The sequence below is a fragment of the Schistocerca gregaria genome, chromosome 3, assembly GCF_023897955.1.
Source record: "Schistocerca gregaria isolate iqSchGreg1 chromosome 3, iqSchGreg1.2, whole genome shotgun sequence".
In the NCBI taxonomy this organism is placed as follows: Eukaryota; Metazoa; Arthropoda; class Insecta; order Orthoptera; family Acrididae; genus Schistocerca; species Schistocerca gregaria.
This window is the reverse complement of record NC_064922.1, coordinates 565301866-565323940: the sequence shown is the minus strand read 5'-3', so window position 1 is coordinate 565323940 and position 22075 is coordinate 565301866. Positions and strand designations below refer to the sequence as shown.

The 22075-nt window shown below is 39.7% G+C and overlaps 1 protein-coding gene across 1 annotated transcript in view; it reads left to right on the top strand.

Annotated features, from left to right (window-relative positions):
* LOC126356066 (copine-8-like) overlaps positions 1-22075 on the top strand; it is a 193129-nt gene that overhangs the window by 85364 nt on the left and 85690 nt on the right. Inside the window, exon 6 of the mRNA XM_050006765.1 lies at positions 11805-12093. Coding sequence (XP_049862722.1) covers positions 11805-12093 — 289 coding nt within the window. The remainder of the gene's footprint in view (positions 1-11804; positions 12094-22075) is intronic.

The following is a 22075-nucleotide window of genomic DNA, read 5'->3' as shown; positions in this document are numbered from 1 at the left end:
AATAATTCACTTTTAATTGTAATTGTATATAGACCAACAAGCAGTTGATAGTGGTGATTTCATTGTGGATTCTCTAAAGAAATCCGATTGGAAAAAGATCTGGAACCTTATTTGGATCCTACAATTTTATCTCAGTAATTAACATTCCAGCACAGGTGGATAGAGACAGTGTGACCCTACGTGATAATGTTTCCTTTGATGAAGCTCAAAGCATGAAAATAATTATTTGCCCAGTTACAAATGCTCTCTCTTATCATGATGCACAGTTAATTAGGACAAATAGCTTAGTGCCTGATGGTATGAATATTCCTCAGTGGAAATCAGGTAGAATAATTGATGACTTCAGGACAGATATTTTTAAGAACAGTCTAAAAAAGATCAAGTAAATGTATCTGTTGGCAAGTACAGGTAGTTGAACACTGCAAAAACTACTCGAGATTTCTCAGAAAAATTATTTCAAGGTCAAGGAACATGCACATAATGTTAGAAATCAGTAATTTCCACAACTGACTTAGGCTATATAGTATGCAGTAAAACAAGCAGCAGGGCAACCAGCCACAGAACTGGATGACAACTCTATTGAACTGAATGGAAGGGCTATAAACAATGAGTCACAGTTAGCAAATAAAAAAGTACCTCTTGTAAAATTCAGTCTTATGAGTGTATTACCAACTTCTCCTTCTAAAATTAAGAAAATTATACAGTCTCTCAAAAATAAAAGCTCATCTGGTTTTCATGGTGTTTCCAATAGAGTACTTGAGATTTGTTCCCATATAATAAGCCCAATGTTATCTGGAATGTGTAAGGCATTGCTAACTCAAAGTAGTTTTCCAGACAGACTAAAATATGTCGAAAATTGCATCTCCTCTTAGTGACAATAATGTCCTCAGCAAATCACAGTTTGGATTTCAGAGGAGTTGCTCTACTGAAAATGCCACATACATGTTCACTCTCCAAATTTTACAAGCATTAAATAATAAAATGGTTGGTATTTTCTGCAACCTGCGTAAGGCATGTGACTGTGTGAATCATAGTACTCTCTTTGATAATTTGAAGTTTTATGGGATTAATTGTGTAGCCAACCATTAAATGATCTTCCATCTGATATACAGCAAGCAATAGGAGACAATAATAGTATTGTAATCAATTCCAACGTTCATACAGTAACACAAGAAATGGTGAAAAATGTTCTTAAAGGTATCAATGACTGGTTTTCTGTGAAAGGTCTCACCCTCCATTTTAAAAAGACAAAACATGTTCAGTTCTTCGCATCCAGGGGTACTGCACCAATGGTAAGTGTAACACATGGTAAGAAGTAATAAATAGGATGGAAACTTCAAAATTCTTAAGTGTTCATATTGATGAGAATTTAAACTGGAGGAAGCAAATTTTGGAACCCCTAAAATAACTTAGTTGAGCCAAAACACATTAAGTTGCAGACAGGCCCAATTAATGGACACTTACATAAAGCTTAAGCCATGCCTTCATCAGTAAAAGAGAGAGACAAACCATTCATACACAGAAGCAAGCACACCTCATGCACATGACAGCCAACTCCAGCATATTGGGCCGTAATGCAACTATTACATCAGAGTGCAACTATCACGTGGGATGCTACCAGCACCCTGGAAGGGACGGAAAAGGAGAAGGGATAGTAGTGTGTGGGTGGGAAGAGAGACGAACGCTGTGTGGTGGAGGTACAAGGACTAAAATGCCAACAGGTGCAACATCAGGAGGTTGTGGGGCAGAGAGGTGGGTAAAAAAGGAGCAAAATAGGAGAGGAGCAGGGAAAGATGAGCAGATATGTTGGTAGAGGGTGGCAAATAAACAGGGTGGGAGTTCAGAACAAGGAGGTGGTGATATGACAAATGGGATGTAAACTGTTGGGTGGAGGGTTTTCGAACAGTATGTTACCATAGGTTGGGGCCGGGATAATTAATGGGGCAGAGAATGTGTTGTAAGGATAACTCCCATCTGCGCAGTTCAGAAAAGCTCGTGGTGGGTGGAAGGACACAGATGGCTCGGGTATTTAATTTTGCCTGTCTGCAACTTAACATGTCTTCTTTACGCCAAGCGACAATTTGTCTTTTACCTGTATTGTTGATACTCCTACCTGAAGTTTCCGTTGTTTAGTTCAGCCACATTTATACTTAGAATCATTGAAAATATTGGGGAGAGTCAGATCAGTAAGTTAACATATTTTGCATATTTTCTTTCACTAATGCCATACGGAAAATGTTCCCGTGGTAACATTTTCAAGAAAGAATGTCTTCATTGCTCAAAAACGTGCTGTAAGAAAATATGTGGTGCTCACTCAAAATCGTCTTGTAGACATCAGTTTAAGGAGCTTGCCATTCTGACTACTGCTTCACAATATGTTTATTCCCTCATGAGGTTTGTTGTAAATAATACACTTCAGTTCAAAAGGATCAGTGATGCACATAATTACAATACCAGAAGGAAAAATTACATTCATTACTCCACATTAAGGTTGTCTTAAAACGAAAAGGTGTGCACAGTGCTGCACCAAAAATTTTTGATCACTTACCCCAGTGACAGAAAATGTCTGTCAGACAGAAAAGTAAAATTTGGTAAGAAAGTGAAAAAGTTTCTCATTGACAACTCCTTCTGTTCCTACTGTTAAAAAGAATAATCTCTGTTATTATAATGTGTAAAAGGTGATGGGTAGGTAATTCACATCTGTAAATGTAAAATGGCTTGTTCCATGACATTAAAAGTATTATGCGTAATGAACAATGGAACATGAAGCTGTCCGTCTATCTAACTCTCTCTCTCTCTCTCTCTCTCTCTCTCTCTCTCTCTCTCTCTCTCTCTCTCTCTCTCTCTCTCACACACACACACACACACACACACACACACAAAATGGCTTTTATTCTGTGTACCCCACTCTTCATGGGTAGCATCTTTTTCAATGTTGTTCAACGGTATGGTACCCTCTTTGGTGCTTATATTCAGTTAAAGTCTGATGACAACCTTATAAGCCAAAAGCTGGCTAACAAAATAAATTAATACTGTAGAACATGTTTAAAATGAGTTCCTTGTAAACAGAGGCACAGTGTATGCCCTGTGTCAAGACTTTCTGTCACTCCACATAAATCCTGGAGTCATTCAGGTTCACAGTATTTTTTCTGACCAAGATTGCAAATGTAAGGCAGTTGATGGTTTAGAGGAGGTACTTCTCACCTCCCTTAAACAAAGTTCATACTCTCTTACTTCCATAAGATGGATCTTCTTAAACTCATTGGTCAATCCAAGTGTAGAATGGCCTGATGGAGACTGGCTGTGTAGAGCATTTTGGCATGTTTCATTTTGTGTTTTATAACACTCTCTTTTTGGTAGCTGCTTCTTTGTTGCTCTTGGCACTATGCAGAACTGTTTTGCTTTTCACCATAATGAAAGTAATGAGGGCTTTGCGTGTACTGTACATGCAAAGCAGATGAATGTGTGTGATTTGTTGGAACTATATATTTTATGGTTCAGCAACAGCACTCATTTGGCTATTTTTATCACTTGGAGCTCCTGAAATATTCTGTAGATTTAATTCCATGCTGTGTGATCACCAAAGTTATTGATGAAGAATTCTATAAGGAAGCAAGTAACTCCTGCTTCATGGGCTGGTTTGCTACACATTGCTGCCCTCTGTAAGCAAGAGTTTGGTGGCTACATTGCTAACACGTAAAACACCACAGCAGTTAGGGATGTATGGCCACTCTTTCAGGTGGAGGAGACCTGCCTTAACATATTCTGGCAGCTTTGGCAAGTCAGAAATTACAATAAAGGCACCAGTCTTTTGAAACTCCACTATTGATGCACTTCATCACGGTTCATACATCTGTTACACCTTTATCAGACCATTGCATCAGAAACTGCTTAATATCTGTGTCATATCATCATGGCAATAGACCACATTACTTGATTGAAGGGAATTATACTTTTCTGAGAAAAGAGGTTATTACCCTAGCCTCTGCACTTGGGCAGCGTATCAGCTTGTTCCTATTGGTAATGTCCCATTCCTTAGTCATTTCACTTAATTACACATTCGAGTACTCTCTGAGTATAAAAAGGAGACGCTTTTTTAAGTGTTCCTTCTTCCCTTTTAGAATTATAAACACGTTTTGGTAAAACTGTATCATGTTAATGTTTATATGTCAACATCATTGTTGATTGCTCTGGAGACTAGATTCTCAGGTTGTCTTCGATGGTTGGTAGTAGATACAGCCAGTAGCCCACTTAAGCCACTGGAGGGTTTTTGTTTTATGAAACATGAGCCATTTCCATCCAGTGACCAGTTAGGGAAATAAGAGTCCACTCAGTTAGGGTCCCAGTTGCCGGGGTAAACATTAAACAGCTTGTGTGTTGCATGTTCTGTTCCCTGATAAAGGCTGTCTCACTCAACAACCATACACACCATCAGCATGAAGCACACCTTGAGGATGAGGTAGAGGTATCTTTTTTAAAGGAAGTTTAGTCATCTCTGCGATCCAGGCAGTTACGCAAAGATGTCCGTTCCTTATAATAAACAATTGATGTGCAACATTCTGGTCACTAAAAATGCTCAGAGTTCATGGTTACAGAGGATTGGCAGTGCTGTGACCCCAACTCAGGAACCCTGGGTTCACCAAACCTGTACCCAGCCAACAAAGTCTAAGCTCCTCAAGGTGCTTGCCATTTGGCACAACTCACTAGCAGAGGCAGTGTGCATTACACCTCCCCTGTCCACCTTGACCCTCACTGTAACAGATGAATGGCGAGAAGTGGACCAGTTACTTGGCCTTTTTGTTATCTAGATCTGAAGCCCCTTTGTTTTTCTTTCTGAAAGCATGTTGGGATTTCCTGTGTATTGAACCGCAGCACAATATACAAAGAATCTTTGTTCCTATATTGTGGAAGTCAGTCCCCAGGAATTCAACAGCTCATGTGTGATTTGATCAACAGCAGGTTTTCATGCTTTTATCAATTCTAATGAATAGCTGTTTTAACATTTCACATAAAAAAGAATTTTATATGATATGTATGTTGTGGTCATGTTTTTTACTTACAATAATGAAAAGTTATAGAAAATGAGTTGTAACACTGACGTAAAGCAATCCTGGACCCATGAGCATATATATGACGAATGTCCCCTGAAAATTTGTACCTGTTTTTTTGTTATTCCCTGTCATCATCATCGTCATTCCCCACGTATTTCCATTTTATTTGATGGGTTGGCATAAACTTCCCTCCCTCCCTCCCTCGCTCACTCCAAATTACACTTTTAACTATTTGCTAATTGCTTGAAGTATGTAAGTGATTACTTTGTCAATAGAACCAGAATTGGAGACAACACTCCCAAGATATTTGAAACGACAGACCTTGTGTACCTGTTTTCCCTTTGTTTTGACTTGTCATGTTGGTTGCCCACATCTCTTTGACAGTTATCTCACTTCTCTCCCAGCTGAAGATGATACATATACTTTAGCAGCTTCTGCCCAGATGTTTATTTGTACTTGAAGGTCTAATTTAGAGGCATGCCACAGATACATATCATCAGCAATTAGCATGAATTTCAATTTTTTGCAACGCCAATTGTTTGATGTGCTTTTCTATGTATCTTTTTCATTATCTATGTCTGCATGTACAACTATAATCTGCAAACCAACATGAGGTGCACGGAAGAGGATACGTCTCATTTTACCAGTTACTAGGGTCTTTTCCTGTTCCATTCACATATGGAATGTGGGAAGAATGATTGTTTGATTGCCTCTGGGTCTGCAATGATTATTCTGATCTTATCCTAACAATCCCTACGTGAGCAATACGTAGGAGGTTGTAGTATATCCATAGAGAAATCATTTAAAGCCAGTTCTTGAAACTTTATCAACTGACTTTCTTGGAATAGTCTTCAAGAGCCTGCCAGTTCAGTTACTTCAGTATCTTTGTGGCATTCTCCCTCAGGTTAAACAAATCTATGACAATTTGTGTTGCCCTTTTCTGTATACGTTCAATAACCCCTGTTAGTCCTATCTGGTCTGGGTCCCACACACTTGAGCAATATTCTAGAACCGGTCACACGAGTAATTTGTAAGCAATCTCCTGTGCAGATTGATTGCACTTCCCCGGTATTCTAATAATAAACCAAATATTATCATCTGCTTTACCCATGACTGAACCTATGTGATCATTCCATTTCATATCCCTTCAGAGCATTACACCCAGGTATTTGTACAAGTTGCCCAATTCCAACAGAAGACTTATTGATATTATAGTTATAGGATACTCCATTTTTGTGTTTTGTGAAGTCGAAAATTTTAGATTTCTCAGCATTTAAAACAAGTTGCCAATCTCTGTGCCATGTTGAAATCTTTTCAAGATATGACTGAATATTTATGCAGCTTCTCTCAGATAGTACTTCATTATAGAGAACTGCCTCATCTGAAAAAGCGTAATTTTACTATTAATATTGTGTGCAAGATCATTAATATATAACAAGGGTCCAAACACACTTCCCTGGGGCACACCCAAAGTTACTTCTACATCTGATGATGACGCATCATCCAAGATAACCTGTTGTGTCCTCCACACTGAAAAGTCCTTAGTCCAATCATAAATTTCACTTGAGACCCCATATGATCAAACTTTTGACAATAAGCATAGATGCAGTACTGAATCAAATGCTTTTCAGAAATCAAGAAACACTGCATTTACTTGGCTGCCTTGATCCAAAGCTTTCAGTATGTCATAAGAAAAGTGCGAGTTGGGTTTCACATGATCAGTGTTTTCGAAATCCATGCTGGTTGGCATTGAGGAGCTCATTCCGCCAGGAATATTTTCTAAGATTCTACAACAAATTGGCATCAGTGATTGTGTACGGTAACTTTGTGGATTACTTCTCCTACCCTTCTTGTAGACAGATGTGACCTGTTCCTTTTTCCATGAACTGGGCATAGTTTTTGTTCAAGGGATCTACATTACATTATAGTCAAAGAGGGGATAACTTAGTCGCAAATTCAGTATAGAATGTGACAGGGATTCCATCAGGGCCTGGAACTTTGTTCAATTTTATTATTTCTATACAACCATGGTCCTTGGCGCTGGTGGGGAGGCGTGCCTGCCTCAGCGATACAGATGGCCGTACTGTAGGTGCAACCACAACGGAGGGGTATCTGTTGAGAGGCCAGACAAACCTCTGGTTCCTGAAGAGGGGCAGCAGCCTTTTCAGTAGTTGCACGGGCAAGAGTCTGGATGATTGACTGATCTGGCCTTGTAACAATAACCAAAATGGCCTTGCTGTGCTGGTACTGCTAACGGCTGAAAGCAAGGGGAAACTACAGCTGTAATTTTTCCCGAGGGCATGCAGCTTTACTGTATGGTTAAATGATGATGGGGTCCTCTTGGGTAAAATATTCCGGAGGTAAAATAGTCCCCCATTCGGATCTCCGGGCGGGGACTACTCAAGAGGACGTCGTTATCAGGAGAAAGAAAACTGGCATTCTACGGATTGGAGTGTGGAATGTCAGATCCCTTAATCGAGCAGGTAGGTTAGAAAATTTAAAAAGGGAAATGGATAGGTTAAAGTTAGATGTAGTGGGAATTAGTGAAGTTCGGTGGCAGGAGGAACAAGACTTTTGGTCAGGTGAATACAGGGTTATAAATACAAAATGAAATAGGGGTATTTCAGGAGTAGGTTTAGTAATGAATAAAAAAATAGGAGTGCGGGTAAGCTACTACAAACAGCATAGTAAACGCATTATTGTGGTGAAGATAGACAAGAAGCCCACGCCTACTACAATAGTACAAGTTTATATGTCAACTAGCTCTGCAGATGATGAAGAAATAGATGAAATGTATGATGAGATAAAAGAAATTATTCAGATAGTGAAGGGAGATGAAAATTTAATAGTCATGGGTGACTGGAATTCGAGTGTAGGAAAAGGGAGAGAAGGTAGGTGAATATGGATTAGGGGTAAGAAATGAAAGAGGAAGCCGCCTGGTAGAATTTTGTACAGAGCATAACTTAATCATAGCTAACACTTGGTTCATTAATCATCAAAGAAGGTTGTATACATGGAAGAATCCAGGAGATACTAAAAGGTATCAGATAGATTATATAATGATAAGACAGAGATTTAGGAACCAGGTTTTAAGTTGTAAGACATTTCCAGGGACAGATGTGGACTCTGACCACAATCTATTAGTTATGAACCGCAGATTAAAATTGAAGAAACTGCAAAAAGGTGGGAATTTAAGGAGATGGGACCTGGATAAACTGACTAAACCAGAGGTTGTGCAGAGTTTCAGGGAGAGCATAAGGGAACAATTGACAGCAGTGGGGGAAAGAAGTACAGTAGAAGAAGAATGGGTACCTCTGAGGGATGAAGTAGTGAAGGCAGCGGAGGATCAAGTAAGTAAAAAGACGAGGGCTAGTAGGAATCCTTGGGTAACAGAAGAAATATTGAATTTAATCGATGAAAGGAGGAAACAAAAACGCAGTAAATGAAGCAGTCAAAAAGGAATGCAAACGTCTCAAGAATGAGATCGACAGGAAGTGCAAAATGGCTAAGCATGGATGGCTAGAGGACAAATGTAAGGATGTAGAGGCTTATCTCAAAAAGACCTTTGGAGAAAAAAGAACCACTTGTATGAATATCAAGAGCTCAGATGGAAACCCAGTCCTAACCAAAGAAGGGAAAGCAGAAAGGTGGAAGGGAGTATATAGAGGGTCTACACAAGGGCAATGTACTTGAGGACAATATTATAGAAATGGAAGAGAATGTAGATGAAGATGAAATGGGAGATACGATACTGCGTGAAGAGTTTGACAGAGCACTGAAAGACCTGAGCCGAAACAAGGCCCTGGGAGTAGACAACATTCCATTAGAACTACTGACGGCCTAGGGAGAACCAGTCCTGACAAAACTCTATCATCTGGTGAGCAAAATGTATGAGACAGGTGAAGTATCCTCAAACTACAAGAAGAATATAATAATTCCAATCCCAGAGAAAGCAGGTGCTAACAGATGTGAAAATTACTGAACTATCAGTGTAATAAGTCACAGCTGCAAAATACTAATGCAAATTCTTTACAGATGAATGGGAAAACTGGTAGAAGCCGACCTCGGGAAAGATCAGTTTAGATTCCATAGAAATATTGGAACACATGAGGCAATTTTGACCTTACGACTTATCTTAGAAGAAAGATTAAGGAAAGGCAAACCTACATTTCTAGCATTTGTAGACTTAGAAGAGAAAGCTTTTGACAATGTTGCCTGGAATACACTCTTTCAAATTCTAAAGGTGGCAGGGGTAAAATACAGGGAGTGAAAGGCTATTTACAATTTGTACATAAACCAGATGGCAGTTATAAGAGTCGAGGGACATGAAAGGGAAGCAGTGGTTGGGAAGGGAGTAAGATAGGGTTGTAGCCTATCCCCAATGTTAACCAATCTGTATATTGAGCAAGCAGTAAAGGAAACAAAAGAAAAATTCGGAGTAGGTATTAAAATCCATGGAAAAGAAATAAAAACTTTGAGGTTCGCCGATGACATTGTAATTCTGTCAGAGACAGCAAAGGACTTGGAAGAGCAGTTGGACGGAATGGACAGTGTCTTGAAAGGAGGATATAAGATGAACATCAACAAACGCAAAACGAGGATAATGGAATGCAGTCAAATTAAATCGGATGATGCTGAGGGAATTAGATTAGGAAATGAGACACTTAAAGTAGTACAGGAGTTTTGCTATTTAGGAAGTAAAATAACTGACGATGGTCGAAGTAGAGAGGATATAAAATGTAGACTGGCAATGGCAAGGAAAGCGTTTCTGAAGAAGAGAAAGTTGTTAACATTGAATATAGATTTATGTATCAGGAAGTCGTGTCTGAAAGTATTTGTATGGAGTGTAGCCATGTATGGAAGTAAAACTTGAACAATAAATAGTTTGGACAGGAAGAGAATAGAAGCTTTTGAAATGTGATGCTACAGAAGAATGCTGAAGATTAGATGGGTATATCACATAACTAATGAGGAAGTATTGAATAGAATTGGAGAAAAGAGGAGTTTGTGGCCCAACTTGACGAGAAGAAGGGGCCGGTTGGTAGGACATGTTCTGAGGCATCAAGGGATCACAAATTTAGCATTGGAGGGCAGCGTGGAGGGTAAAAATCGTAGAGGGAGACCAAGAGATGAATACACTAAGCAGATTCAGAAGGATGTAGGTTGCAGTAGGTACTGGGAGATGAAGAAACTTACAGAGGATAGGGTAGCATGGAGAGCTGCATCAAACCAGTCTCAGGACTGAAGACCACAACAACAACAACATACATCCAGATGATTTTTATTGACAACCAGTTTCAGTCTTGTAATAGACCATCAGCACGTTCCCATAACATAATAAAAGACTCAAATGTGAACCTGAGTAACAGACACCACTACTGGAAAAACTGATGTAATGAAAGTGGCTTATTGTTGTGGTTTTTAGTGTGCTGGGTCATAATATGCAGCTTTAATCATATATATTTCATATACTGTTCCAATTAATGAAATACAAATTAGAAATTTTGGTAGCCGTGATTGTATTGGCTAAGAAATGTCATAACTGCTATGATAAGCTCTTGGGATACGCATCCTTTTGTGAAAGAAACTTGCGGATCTGAAAAAAAAAGGGAGCTACTTTGTGACAGCATTGCTCAAAGAAGAAGAATGTTTGAATTATTATTGTGAGAAGTCCCTTGTCAATCATAGCGAAAATGAAAGATTGGTTTATTGGAGGTTAAAAAGGGTATCATTTGAGTAGGTTGTTAGTATGTTGTGAAAAGGATTCACATTATATTTATGTTGTAGAGAACATGCAGGAAGGGGTCAAGAAATTAGACTGTTTTGATGAGCCTCAAAATTCACTTCTTAAACATTCATCTTACTTTATTCACTGAAAGTTTAGGTGATGTCTGTGAAGAACAAACAAAGTGTGTGTGTGTGTGTGTGTGTGTGTGTGTGTGTGTGTGTGTGTCAGAGTTTTCAGAAGCCAGTATCGGGGCTGCTGGAATATTGGTATGGTGGGAGACTGCTGTTGGTCAACTTGTGGAAACATGCAGTTCATCATAAAAAAGTAATATTAGATGCTTTAAAGAGAAGAGAGAAAATAAGATATAAGACAATGAACATATAATTCACATTGAAAAACTGAATTAATTTTCATTCCAAATAAGGTGTTTTGCTAATTTTCCAGTGTAAATTAGATGTTTTGCTAATTTCTCTACTTTATAATGAAGTCATGTTACGACAAATCTATGCATGATACAAGAAACTCAAATCAGATTTGGATTCAATACCCAAAAATTTGTTTGATCAAGTCTGACAATTTTTTTCCTCGTGTAATCAAGTGCCATCAAATTTGAGTGATGAGTTTTGAATTAATCTGTCAACTATAAAATTGCCGTGAGAATATCTGTAACGTGAAGCCCAGCTAATTACATTGATCAAAAGACTGCCATGATTAGCTGGGCTTCACAGTTTCAGATATGTACATGATAATTGTGTTGCTGACAGAGTAATTTTCTAAGAAAAAACTATCTATATTGAAACTTAACTTAACCTGTAAAACTGAGAATTCATATTTCATTGATCTACTACATTGTAAGGTGCAGAAAAGTACATTTTACTTTAATTGAATATGGCTAAAAAAGCTAGACAGATTAATGAGGTTGGAAACAAAACAGTCAAATTTATTTACTGTTATTATTTTTAGCTGTAAAAGTGGTGTAAAATTATTTTTATATCCATCCTTTGTGTTGATTTTCTTTGTTTTAGCTCTGACCCCTTTCTGGAGTTCCATAGAGTTGGAGAAAATGGCAGTTATCATGTAGTCCACAGGACAGAAGTGATAAAGTGGACATTGAATCCTAACTGGAAACCATTTGTAATGCCAGTTAGAACGTTGTGTGCTGCCGATATGGATCGCTCAATTAAAATTGTGTGCTACGACTGGAACCGCAGTGGGAGCCACAGCCTGATTGGTGAATTCTGTACAACACTACGAGAACTCTCAAATGGTCCAGGACCTGCCACTGTCTTCCACTGTATACATCCTCGCAAACAGGTAAGATGGAATATTGGCATTGAGATATAGTTCAAGAGTAAAAATAAATGTATATTTAATAGAAATTATTTTAGCTTTTTCTCTTAATGGTATTGCTGGGTAACTTGTGTGCCAGCTAATAAAAACTAAATGGTATGAGTTTTAAATGCTCAGGCATTTCTTTATTACTGAAACATTTTAAGAAACTACAGTACTGTATTTAGTCAATATCTTAGAAAATAAAATTTCAGAGTATTGCCTTTACAGTATTACTTCCAACAGAAAGTGTCACATACTTTGAGTTACATCAGAATTAATAATGATTGATTCTCTAGCTTTCCCCTTCATTCAGTAAAGCTTTGAATTGCATTTAAAACATTGTTTATGACTCTTCTCTAATGAGACTTAATTTGGAGTTGAAATGACTGCATATGTTGGCTGTAGGTCACATATTGGTGTGATTCCTGTTGAGTCTCTCAGTAGATGGGACTATGCTAGGTGTGACCTTCACCTCAACAGGAAAGGAAAGGGTAAACTAACTGGGCTAATAGCAGAAAATTTAAGGGGTGGTAAGCACTGTTATAACTGGTAAAATACCAATGGTTGTAGGTGTCACAGAAGCGCCTTTTTTAGGATAGGGGGGACAGAAAAAAGTGTGTTTTAAGAGGGGTTTGGATTGAAACAAATCTTCAGTTTCAGTTTGAGAAATGAAACAGCACAATTCTGGCATACTGCAATAGCACAAACAGTTGTTAGTTAAAAATTTTCAGCAACAAGCAGAAATTTTATTTCCATCCAATTTTATCTCAGTCAGTGTGAAGTGTCAGCTATCTTCATTGCATCAAAATATTCAAGGAGTAAGAAATAAAATTAATGAACCACTCTGCATTAATGAATTTGTCATAAAACCCAGCTGAATAATCTGCTCCTCTGAACATCATTTGACCACTGGTATAGTTGTGTTAAATGTATAGGACTTAGGTTAACATCTCACTTTTGTAGAGTAGTAGTGAAGAAAGGAGGAATTGCTGTATTTATCAGGAACTGTCATAAATTTAAGAACATAAATATTCAAAAATTTTATGTAGAGTGACATATGGAAGCATGTGCAACAAGTAGAATTTTGTGATATTTCCTCCACCATAGTAAGGTATTCTGAGCATCTACATATAACTTTAATCTGTTTATAAATTACCACATTTATCCAATTAAAAAACAAGGTTTTTTTCCTAAATTCGTCATTTGAAAATCATGGTGTCATCATATATTGGCAAATTAAACTATTGCAGCTGAGATCAACAAGTGTTTGATAGATTAATGTAGGGGTTGTCTTACATTTACAGTTGAAGCTTTGTCTGTTGAGGTTTCATACAAATTTATTTAGAAGAATTCCGAAGGTTAGGGCTTAGCATACAATACTTTTGTTTGAATACACTCGAGATTTCCTGACACGCCGAAGCGCTCAATATTATCGGTCTTGCTCGAACAATAACATGACATTTGACTCATGGCACTAGTGCAATGGATACATGAAAAAACCGTGAACTGGTAACTACAAAAATCCAATGCTCTGCATGAAAAAAATTAACAATTTTGTGAGGCATAAGAGGAAATAGCATTAAATTATATCAACTTACAGTCTTTTGTTGTATTTGAACAGGTTTACAACAAAAATTCTCTTACATGTATGGATACCCCACACTTACATTTATGTGCTGCTTTTTAAGTAAAGATACATTCAAAGGTGAAAAACTTGTATTTCAAAAGCCATTACTTGATTCTGAACCCAAGTCAGTTTATTTGGTTATTAAAAACAAAGGGGAGTTTGCAGATGAGAAAACTGTTCATGTATTAGAATACTGGGGATAAACGTTGCCAGCTTTTATCAGTCTTACAGTGAAATGTTGACTTTCAGATGAAACGAGAAAAGAAATTAATCCATAATTAAATGTCTAACAGTTGAAGCAAATCACATTAAACTGACTGCAGTTGTTACCACAAGAATAAAATACAGTGGAAAGGCCTGTTGTGGAAAAGCAAAAGTTTGAGATGTGGACTGAATCGGGATTATAATCTTTTATTTATGTATTAGTTACTGTTGTTACGTATGACTTGCACCCTAGAAGACGTTGCTGTCTGTGTCAAGCACAGCATTACGGAAGGCCTGAGGAGAAACAGTGACATCAGCTTGGCTGAGAAATATTGTGAGTATAGGGATGGGAGAGGTGAGTGGTCAGTGGATTTCATATGGGAATCTATACTGCATACTTTGGCTTGTTATAATCATTTTTAAAGTGCATTTTGCCTCAGTCCGTTTGTACCTGAAATCAAATTGATTTTAAAATTGGGCAAATATTCAGCAATAGTATACCTTTCTAAGGAGATACTAAAAATGTAGACTCGGGCCAGTGGCATATTTACATGTATCCCGCAGCATTGTTGCCAATGCTCACCTTGAGGTATGATTGGGAGCTATAAGAGGGGGGGGGGGGGGGGGTGTATCAGCTGCGGTTCTACACAGCCAACAAGAAGGTGACAGGCAGACGATATGTTTTTGTAGCAAAAGAAATTGTAAGATTCTCATGTCCACATAGAAGTGAAATATACTGTTTGTTTGGAAAAAAGACATCACAGCATATTCGGAAGAAACAACCAAATATTTGTGACAGTGAAGATACAAGTTTCATAAGAGTCCTGTTAGGGTGATGATTAAAAATGATGGTACAACAGATGACAGGCTAAACAAAAAAAAGACAGTGAAGATAAAAATAATGTAAACAATTTCTTTATGTAAACAATTTATTTTTGCTTATCTAAAAACAAAGATGATGTAACTTACCAAACGAAAGTGTTGGTATGTTGATAGACACACACACACACACACACACACACACACACACACACACACACACACACACACACACACACACACACACACACAAATTCAAGCTTTCGCAACCCATGGTTGCTTCATCAGGAAAGAGGGAAGGAGAGGGAAAGATGAAAGGATGAGGGTTTTAAGGGAGAGGGTATGGAGTCATTCCAATCCCGGTAGGGGAAAGACTTACCTTAGGGGGAAAAAAGGACAGGTACACACACACACACACACACACACACACACACACACACACACACACACACACACACACACATATATATATATATATATATATATATATATATATATCCGCACATATACAGACACGTGCAGGGGGGGGGGGTGGGGTGGGAGGGGGCAAGTGCTTGCTAATATGTTTTCTGCTCTGCCCCCACTACTCCCAATGTAGTTTGCCAGTTGCAGTGAGTCAGAGGAGAGGTAGGAGAATAATCAGCACCAGTTCTTCCCGCACTGCCCACAGTATTTTGGACATCAAACCCATGTGATGGCAGTGCGGTTGCAGTTTAACAAGCATTACAAGCACCCTTGGCAGTTGTATGCAGCCTAGACCTCTAATATTCAGGGTCTTTCACACAAATGTCATTTTGAGTGCCCCAAATGTGATAAACGCAAACTCGCTAATTTGGGATGTGATTGTCAGGGTAGCTCCTGATCATGAGTTTCAGACTAGGGTGTTGATGTTGTCCTATCCTTCTTTTGCTGACATTGCCCAAATAGCAGAATTGCATGAACTTAAAGCAGTTGCAAGGAAAGTACTTGCCATCTTGAAATTTCCATCATGGTTTGCTGCAAGGCATCATTCAACCCAAACACAAGAGCCTCCTGCTGATCAAACTCCAAATTAGGCACCACCTGTAGCTGCAATAGCACATCAGCATTTTCTAGCCTTTGATTTCAGCAGTCTATCTGGGTTGACTGTAGTATGTCTCTACATGGATCAAATGTGGCACAACTTTTTCCTCCTGTGTGATCGGCGTAGTGTTGTCCAGGGGTTCTCATACTTGCCACAGAGGAGCATGCATTACACTTGTTCAAGGCAATAGACAGGTGGCTCAATTCAGTGTGCATGGTAAATAGTTTCCAGTGCCCAGGATATCACCAGGTGGCCTCACCTCCCACCATGTCGCAGGATGTTGGAGCTGTTGATGTCAGTGCAGTGGCATCATGGGATTCACCCTCACTCATGCTGAGCTCAGTAGGTTCACACCACTTGCTCCATCATACTTCTCTTAAGTGGCATGTTTTGGGACCTCAGCATTATTCTGCTTATGCTTGTTGGGCGAGGCAGTGGTCCTGCCGCGATAGCCCTTTATAGCATATTCATGATGACTGCCTGCATGTGGAGGCCATGTTTGGAGTATGCAACAGTTTTTGACAGTTGACAGACTGTGAGTCAGTCATTGGACACCCTGTTGTTTTCATTGGACTTTGGAGTTGCCTTCAATGCCCCACATGAAACCCCTTGGCATATTTTGGTGACATTGTTGTGGATAGGTGGCCAGTCAAATTTCAGTTAGACACTGGAGCAACAGTCAGCATAATTAACTTAGATACATACAGGCTCTTGGTGCGTGGAGTTGCAACAGCTCCTCCATCACATTTTGTATTATAGTAAACAGTGAAGTCTTTTGCGGGGGCAATTCTCCATTCTGCACATTATAAGAATGTGGAATGGCAACTTACCTTGCTTGTGATCAATTCGTCATGGGCACATATTATCTTTGGGAACAACGTGTTTTCTGTTTTTGGCTTCCAGATTGTGGGCCAAGTCCATTTATTGTCTAAATCCATTCCTTTGAAAGACTTGGACTCCTTGCTGCATTCCTACAGCCCACTGTTTGAGAATACCTGGGCCAAGCAGAAAATTTTGAGGCATGTGTTTCTTTTAAGCTGTCGGTGGTACCCAATCCCCACCCCATATTCCCTTCACTGTGCAGGATCAGAACACCATTTCTCCTATTTTGTCGAGTTGGTGGACCACCCCTTTGGTATTGATTCAGAAGCCCAGCAGCACCATGTGCCTTTGTGGCAGTGTATCACAGATTCATATCCCATTCCATGGCAGGCAGAGTAGTTGGCAAAGTTGTTGGGGGGCAAGTGTTTTTCCTGTTCCGTCTTGTGTGATACTTACCTGCAGTTGCTGTCGACACGGTTTCTCCGACTTTTCTGGCCCTCAGCATCCCCTTTGAACTTTACCAGATTAATTGCTTGCCTTTTGGAATCTTGTATGTGCTAGGAATTTACCAATGGTTTTTGGGGCAGTTGATTCAGGACATTACCTGTTCTGTTAGTTACCTTGATGGCATTTGAGTCATGGGTCCTACTCAGGAGGAGCAGTTATGAAACATTCAGACAATTTTTCAATACCTTCCGGATAATGGCCTTCATTGCAGACTGGAGAAGTGTAGTTTTTTTTCCCTGAAATAACAGTTTTTATCATGCACATAGTAAAGATGGTCTTGTCTCCACAGACAACCACATAACCACATCTAGGCCATTGTCAACCTGCCAATGTCCAAGTACCTGAAAAAAGTACCCGTGTTTAGTGTTTTTTTTTGGGGGGGGGGGGGAGGAGGTGTAAGATTTTGTATTATGCTCAGTTCATTCCCCAGGCCACACACATTTTCCACCCTTTTAACTGGCTTCACCACAAGGGCGTTAAATTTGTGTGGTCTGTGGATTATCGACAGGCTTTTCTGTCTTTCTAGCAGCGTTTGTGCTTTGCTCCCTGTTTGGCTTCCTTTACACTGGGTAGACCATTAACCATGGCCTGTGACACCCCAGTATGACATTGGTGCTGTCCCATCAGACGCTGGACAGCACCGAACAGCCTATCATTTATGCATGAAAGACGCTTTATGCTGCAAAGCATACTCATTCACGTGTGGAAAAGGGGCACTAGCTAGTATGTTTGAGATCAAGAAGTTCCACATGTTCCTGTAAGAGGTGAAGTTCCTCCTCATCACTGACAACAAGCCATTGGTTTGCTTATTTGGCCCTCGTTCCAAGCTGCCAGGTAGGACTGCCCACCAGTTGCAGCATAGCCCCTCTTTCTCAGTAATTTTTATTACATCATTCATTACCTCACCACTGTCCAGCGTGCAAATGCTGATGCACTATTGCAGATACTGGTGGCACCCGATTTGTAGTTTGATCGGCAGGTGGCTCTTTTTTTTGTGTTGGATGATGCCTTGCAGCAAACCGTGATGGAATTTCCACTGACATAACACAAAGTCATGACCACCATGGCCACCAACATGTTTGTGTGGCTTTTCATTTCAGCAGTCCAGTTCAGTTGGCTGGAACATGTCTCTTTTGGTCTCTCATGCTTGCCACAGAGGAGCACGCATTGCACTTGTATGAAGGCAACAGCGCATCACCACTTCTGCTTTCCAGCGATTGATCGTGACATCGAACATCTGGGCCTTATCCATATAACCAGCCATCACTTCTGCTTTCCAGCAATTGATTGTGGCATCGATCATCTGGGGCTTGTCCATATAACCAGCCTTCACCACCATGCCAGATTTCTCCTTGGCCATTCCCAGGACATCCTTGGGACAGGGTGCACATTGATTTTGCCAGTCCCTCTTTGGGCAGAGTGTGGTTTTTGGTGATTGATGCATTGCCCAGTTTCCCAAGCTGTCCTCCATGTTGTCGACTGCCGTGGTTCACATGTTGTTGGTTACCTTACACATTGTGGGATCCACCGGGACCCTGCAGTTTGTGTTACGAGAGTTTGAGGACTTTTGCTTTCACAATGGTATCCAGCATCTGATTATTGCTCATTTCACCCATCTTCTAACATTGAAATGGAGTGATTCGTGCATACATTTAAGATGTAAATGATGAAGTCTGTGTTTGCCCCTTCCTGTATGGGTGCCTGTGGGGTGTCATGGTGGGCCACAAATGTCGGTAGCCATTTGTGGTGGATGTTGGTAAGGAGCAGTTGACCCACCATGCAAATCAGCTTTGCTTGCACCCTCTTGGTACATTACCACCATGGCCTGCTGGTCTGCTGAATGTCATGTTGGGTCATGATTTTGTTCTCGGTGAAGATTTCCACTAGCAGCAGTATGCTTCCCCACTGTCGCCCACTCCCTTGCTGTGCTGTCCTCCCGTTGCATGTAGTAGCAGCAGCCCCCAGTGAAGCTTGCACTGCACCTGCCAGTGTGGAGCCCATGGATTTCGGTCCTCTTTCTCTACCTCCCCCTCCCCCTCCCTCGGCAACGGAGGTGGTAAGCCAGTGAAACCTCATTGTTGCAGGTGCCCTTCCTCCTTTCCAGTGGAGCTGTCAGCATTGGATTTGCATCCTTTGATGTTAGTTTGCTGTTAGATTCACCAGGGGCCTCTCTAGTTCTGCACTGGAGGTCACATACCAAGCCCCATCATGTTTGGTCCGTGTGGCCTTTTCAGGGGAGAGAGATTTAATATCCACACCAGCAGGCATCACAATGGAGGCAGATGAGCTGACATGGGTAGTGCAGCAGGTTAGTGAATAAACCTGGCATAATGGTCCAAATGACAAATGACATGTAGGATGGGCAGACCCATCGATGGAAGTGGCCACCTGCGGGTGGCAGTAGGCCAGGTGGTTCAGTGCTTACTTGGAGTTCATGCGCCACGGCCCTCACTATGTGATTGTGCCCTGTGTTGTACTGAGTACTTAGTCATTAGCCATCCACACCAGTCAAATGCTGAGTTCTTCCTGTGCTCATTTCTGTGTGGGTTTGGAGTCTCTGCTTCCCACTCATGGGATTCTGGTCCCAGCCGCTAACGAGCAACCTTTGGCCCTCGAAGTATCCACACTGACTGTGTGGTGAACCAGTATTTTCATACTTGTGCAGATACTAAACTACTCAAACTGATAATTATGGTCAGTAGAACAGTTCATGGTGGGAGGGAACCTCCATGGTATACAATCACTGTAAAGAAACTTGTAAAGAAATAGAGATCACTGCATAATAGGTGTAAAACAAAGCTTAGGACTATAGATAGATTCAGAATGAATTATGTTTTGCTGTCAAGAGAGTAATGTGCGATGCCGTCAATGACTACCATAGCAGAATATTGTCAAATGAAATTTCACAAAATCCAAAGAAATTCTGGTTGTATGTATAGGCTGTTAGTGCCACCAAAGTTAGTGTCCACTACCTAGCGAAAGAAACAGGAACTGCAATTGTGGAGGAGCAAAGTAAAAGCCAAAAGGCTTAACTCCATTTTAAAATTTTCCTTTACAAAGGAAAACCCAGGAGAACTGTCCCAGTTTAATTCTCATACCACTGAAAAGATGAATGGGATAAGTATTAGTGTCAGTGATGTCGAGAAACAGCTGAAATCATTAAAATTGAACAAAGCTCCAGGCCCCAATGGAATCCTTGTCATATTCTATATTGAATTTGCAGCCGAGTTATGCCCTCATCTAGCTATAATCTATCGTAGCTCTCTCAAACAGAAAACCGTCCCCAGTTCTTGGAGAAAAGCACAGGTCACATCTGTCTACAAGAAGGGTAGTAGAAGTGAGCCATATCATTGACATCGATTTGTTGTAGAATCATAGAACGTCTGAGCTCAAATATAATAAGATGTCTTGAACAGAATCACCTCCTCAGTGCCACCCAGCAGGTATTTTGAAAACATCGATCGTGTGAAACCCAACTCACACTTTTCTCCTGTAGCATACTGAAAACTGTGGATCAAGGCAACCAGGTAGATTCAGTGTTTCTTGATTTCCAGAAAAGCATTTGCATCCATGCTTATTGTCAAAAGTGTGATCATGTGGGATATCAAGTGAAATTTGTGACTGGACTGAGGACTTTTCGGTATGGAGAACACAGCATGTTATCTTGGATGGAGAGTCATTGTCAGATGTAGAAGTAATTTCAGATGTGCCCCAGGGAAGTGTGTTGGGACACTTGCTGTTCATGTTATATATTAATGACCTTGCAGACAATATTATTAGTAAAATCAGGCTTTTTGCAGATGATAGAGTTATCTGTAATGAAGTACTATATGAGAGAAGCTGCATAAATGTTCAGTTAGATCTTGTTAAGATTTCAACATGGTGCAGAAACTGACAGCTTGCTAAATCTTCAGCAATTTGCTCTTCACAAAACAAAAAATGTGGTATCCCATGATTATAATATTAATGAGTCACTGTTGGAATCGGCCAACTCGTAGAAATACCTGTGTGTAACACTTTGTAGGGATATGAAATGGAATGATCACATAGTATCAGTCGTTGGTAAAGCAAGTGGTAGACTTCAATTATTTGGTAGAATACTGGAGAAGTGCAGAAGAGAGGAATAAAAATTGTAAAACAAATATACGAACATCTAGAATGAAGAAAGAATGCGAGGGGAGTGAACAGAAGTGGTAATAATACCAATTCATAACAAGGGTGACAAACAACAATGCAGGAACTGCAGAGGCATCTCATTAATTAGCACCACCTATAAAGTGTTCTACAAGATCCTCCAGAAAAAAATTAGAACCATATTTAAAAGAGATAATAAATGAGAACCTATGGGATTTATGAAGAATCATTCAATTACTAACCAGATATTAAAATTGAAATTAGCCATATCCAAATATTGGGAGTATAACAAAACAATGGCAATATTATTTGTTGATTTTAAGAAAGTATATCCAGACATAAGTTGTGGGAGGAAATACAGAAATTTGTAATACCGGAGAAGATTATAAATCTTGTGAAAGTGATGCTGAAAGTCTCAAAATGGGTATGAAAATGGATTAAGAATATTCCAAGCTATTTTACATAAAAACAGGAGTCAGGCAAGAAGATGAAGTATTGTAATAAAGGAGGCACTGGACACAGCAAGTGAAGCAGAAGAGGTAATTAAAATAGGAACAAAAATAAATATACTGGCCTTTGCAGATGATGTAGCACTAATCACTGAAAATCTGGATGACCTTAAAATACTGGCAAAGAGACTCTTTCAAAAAGCAAAGGAAGCTGGATTAGAAGTAAATGGTGAGAAAACAAAATTCATGAGGGTAGAAAGAAGTTACAGAACAAAAAGACAGGAAACTCTGCAGATCACCAACAGCATGTTTGAAGAAGTAGATGAGTTTGAATATCTG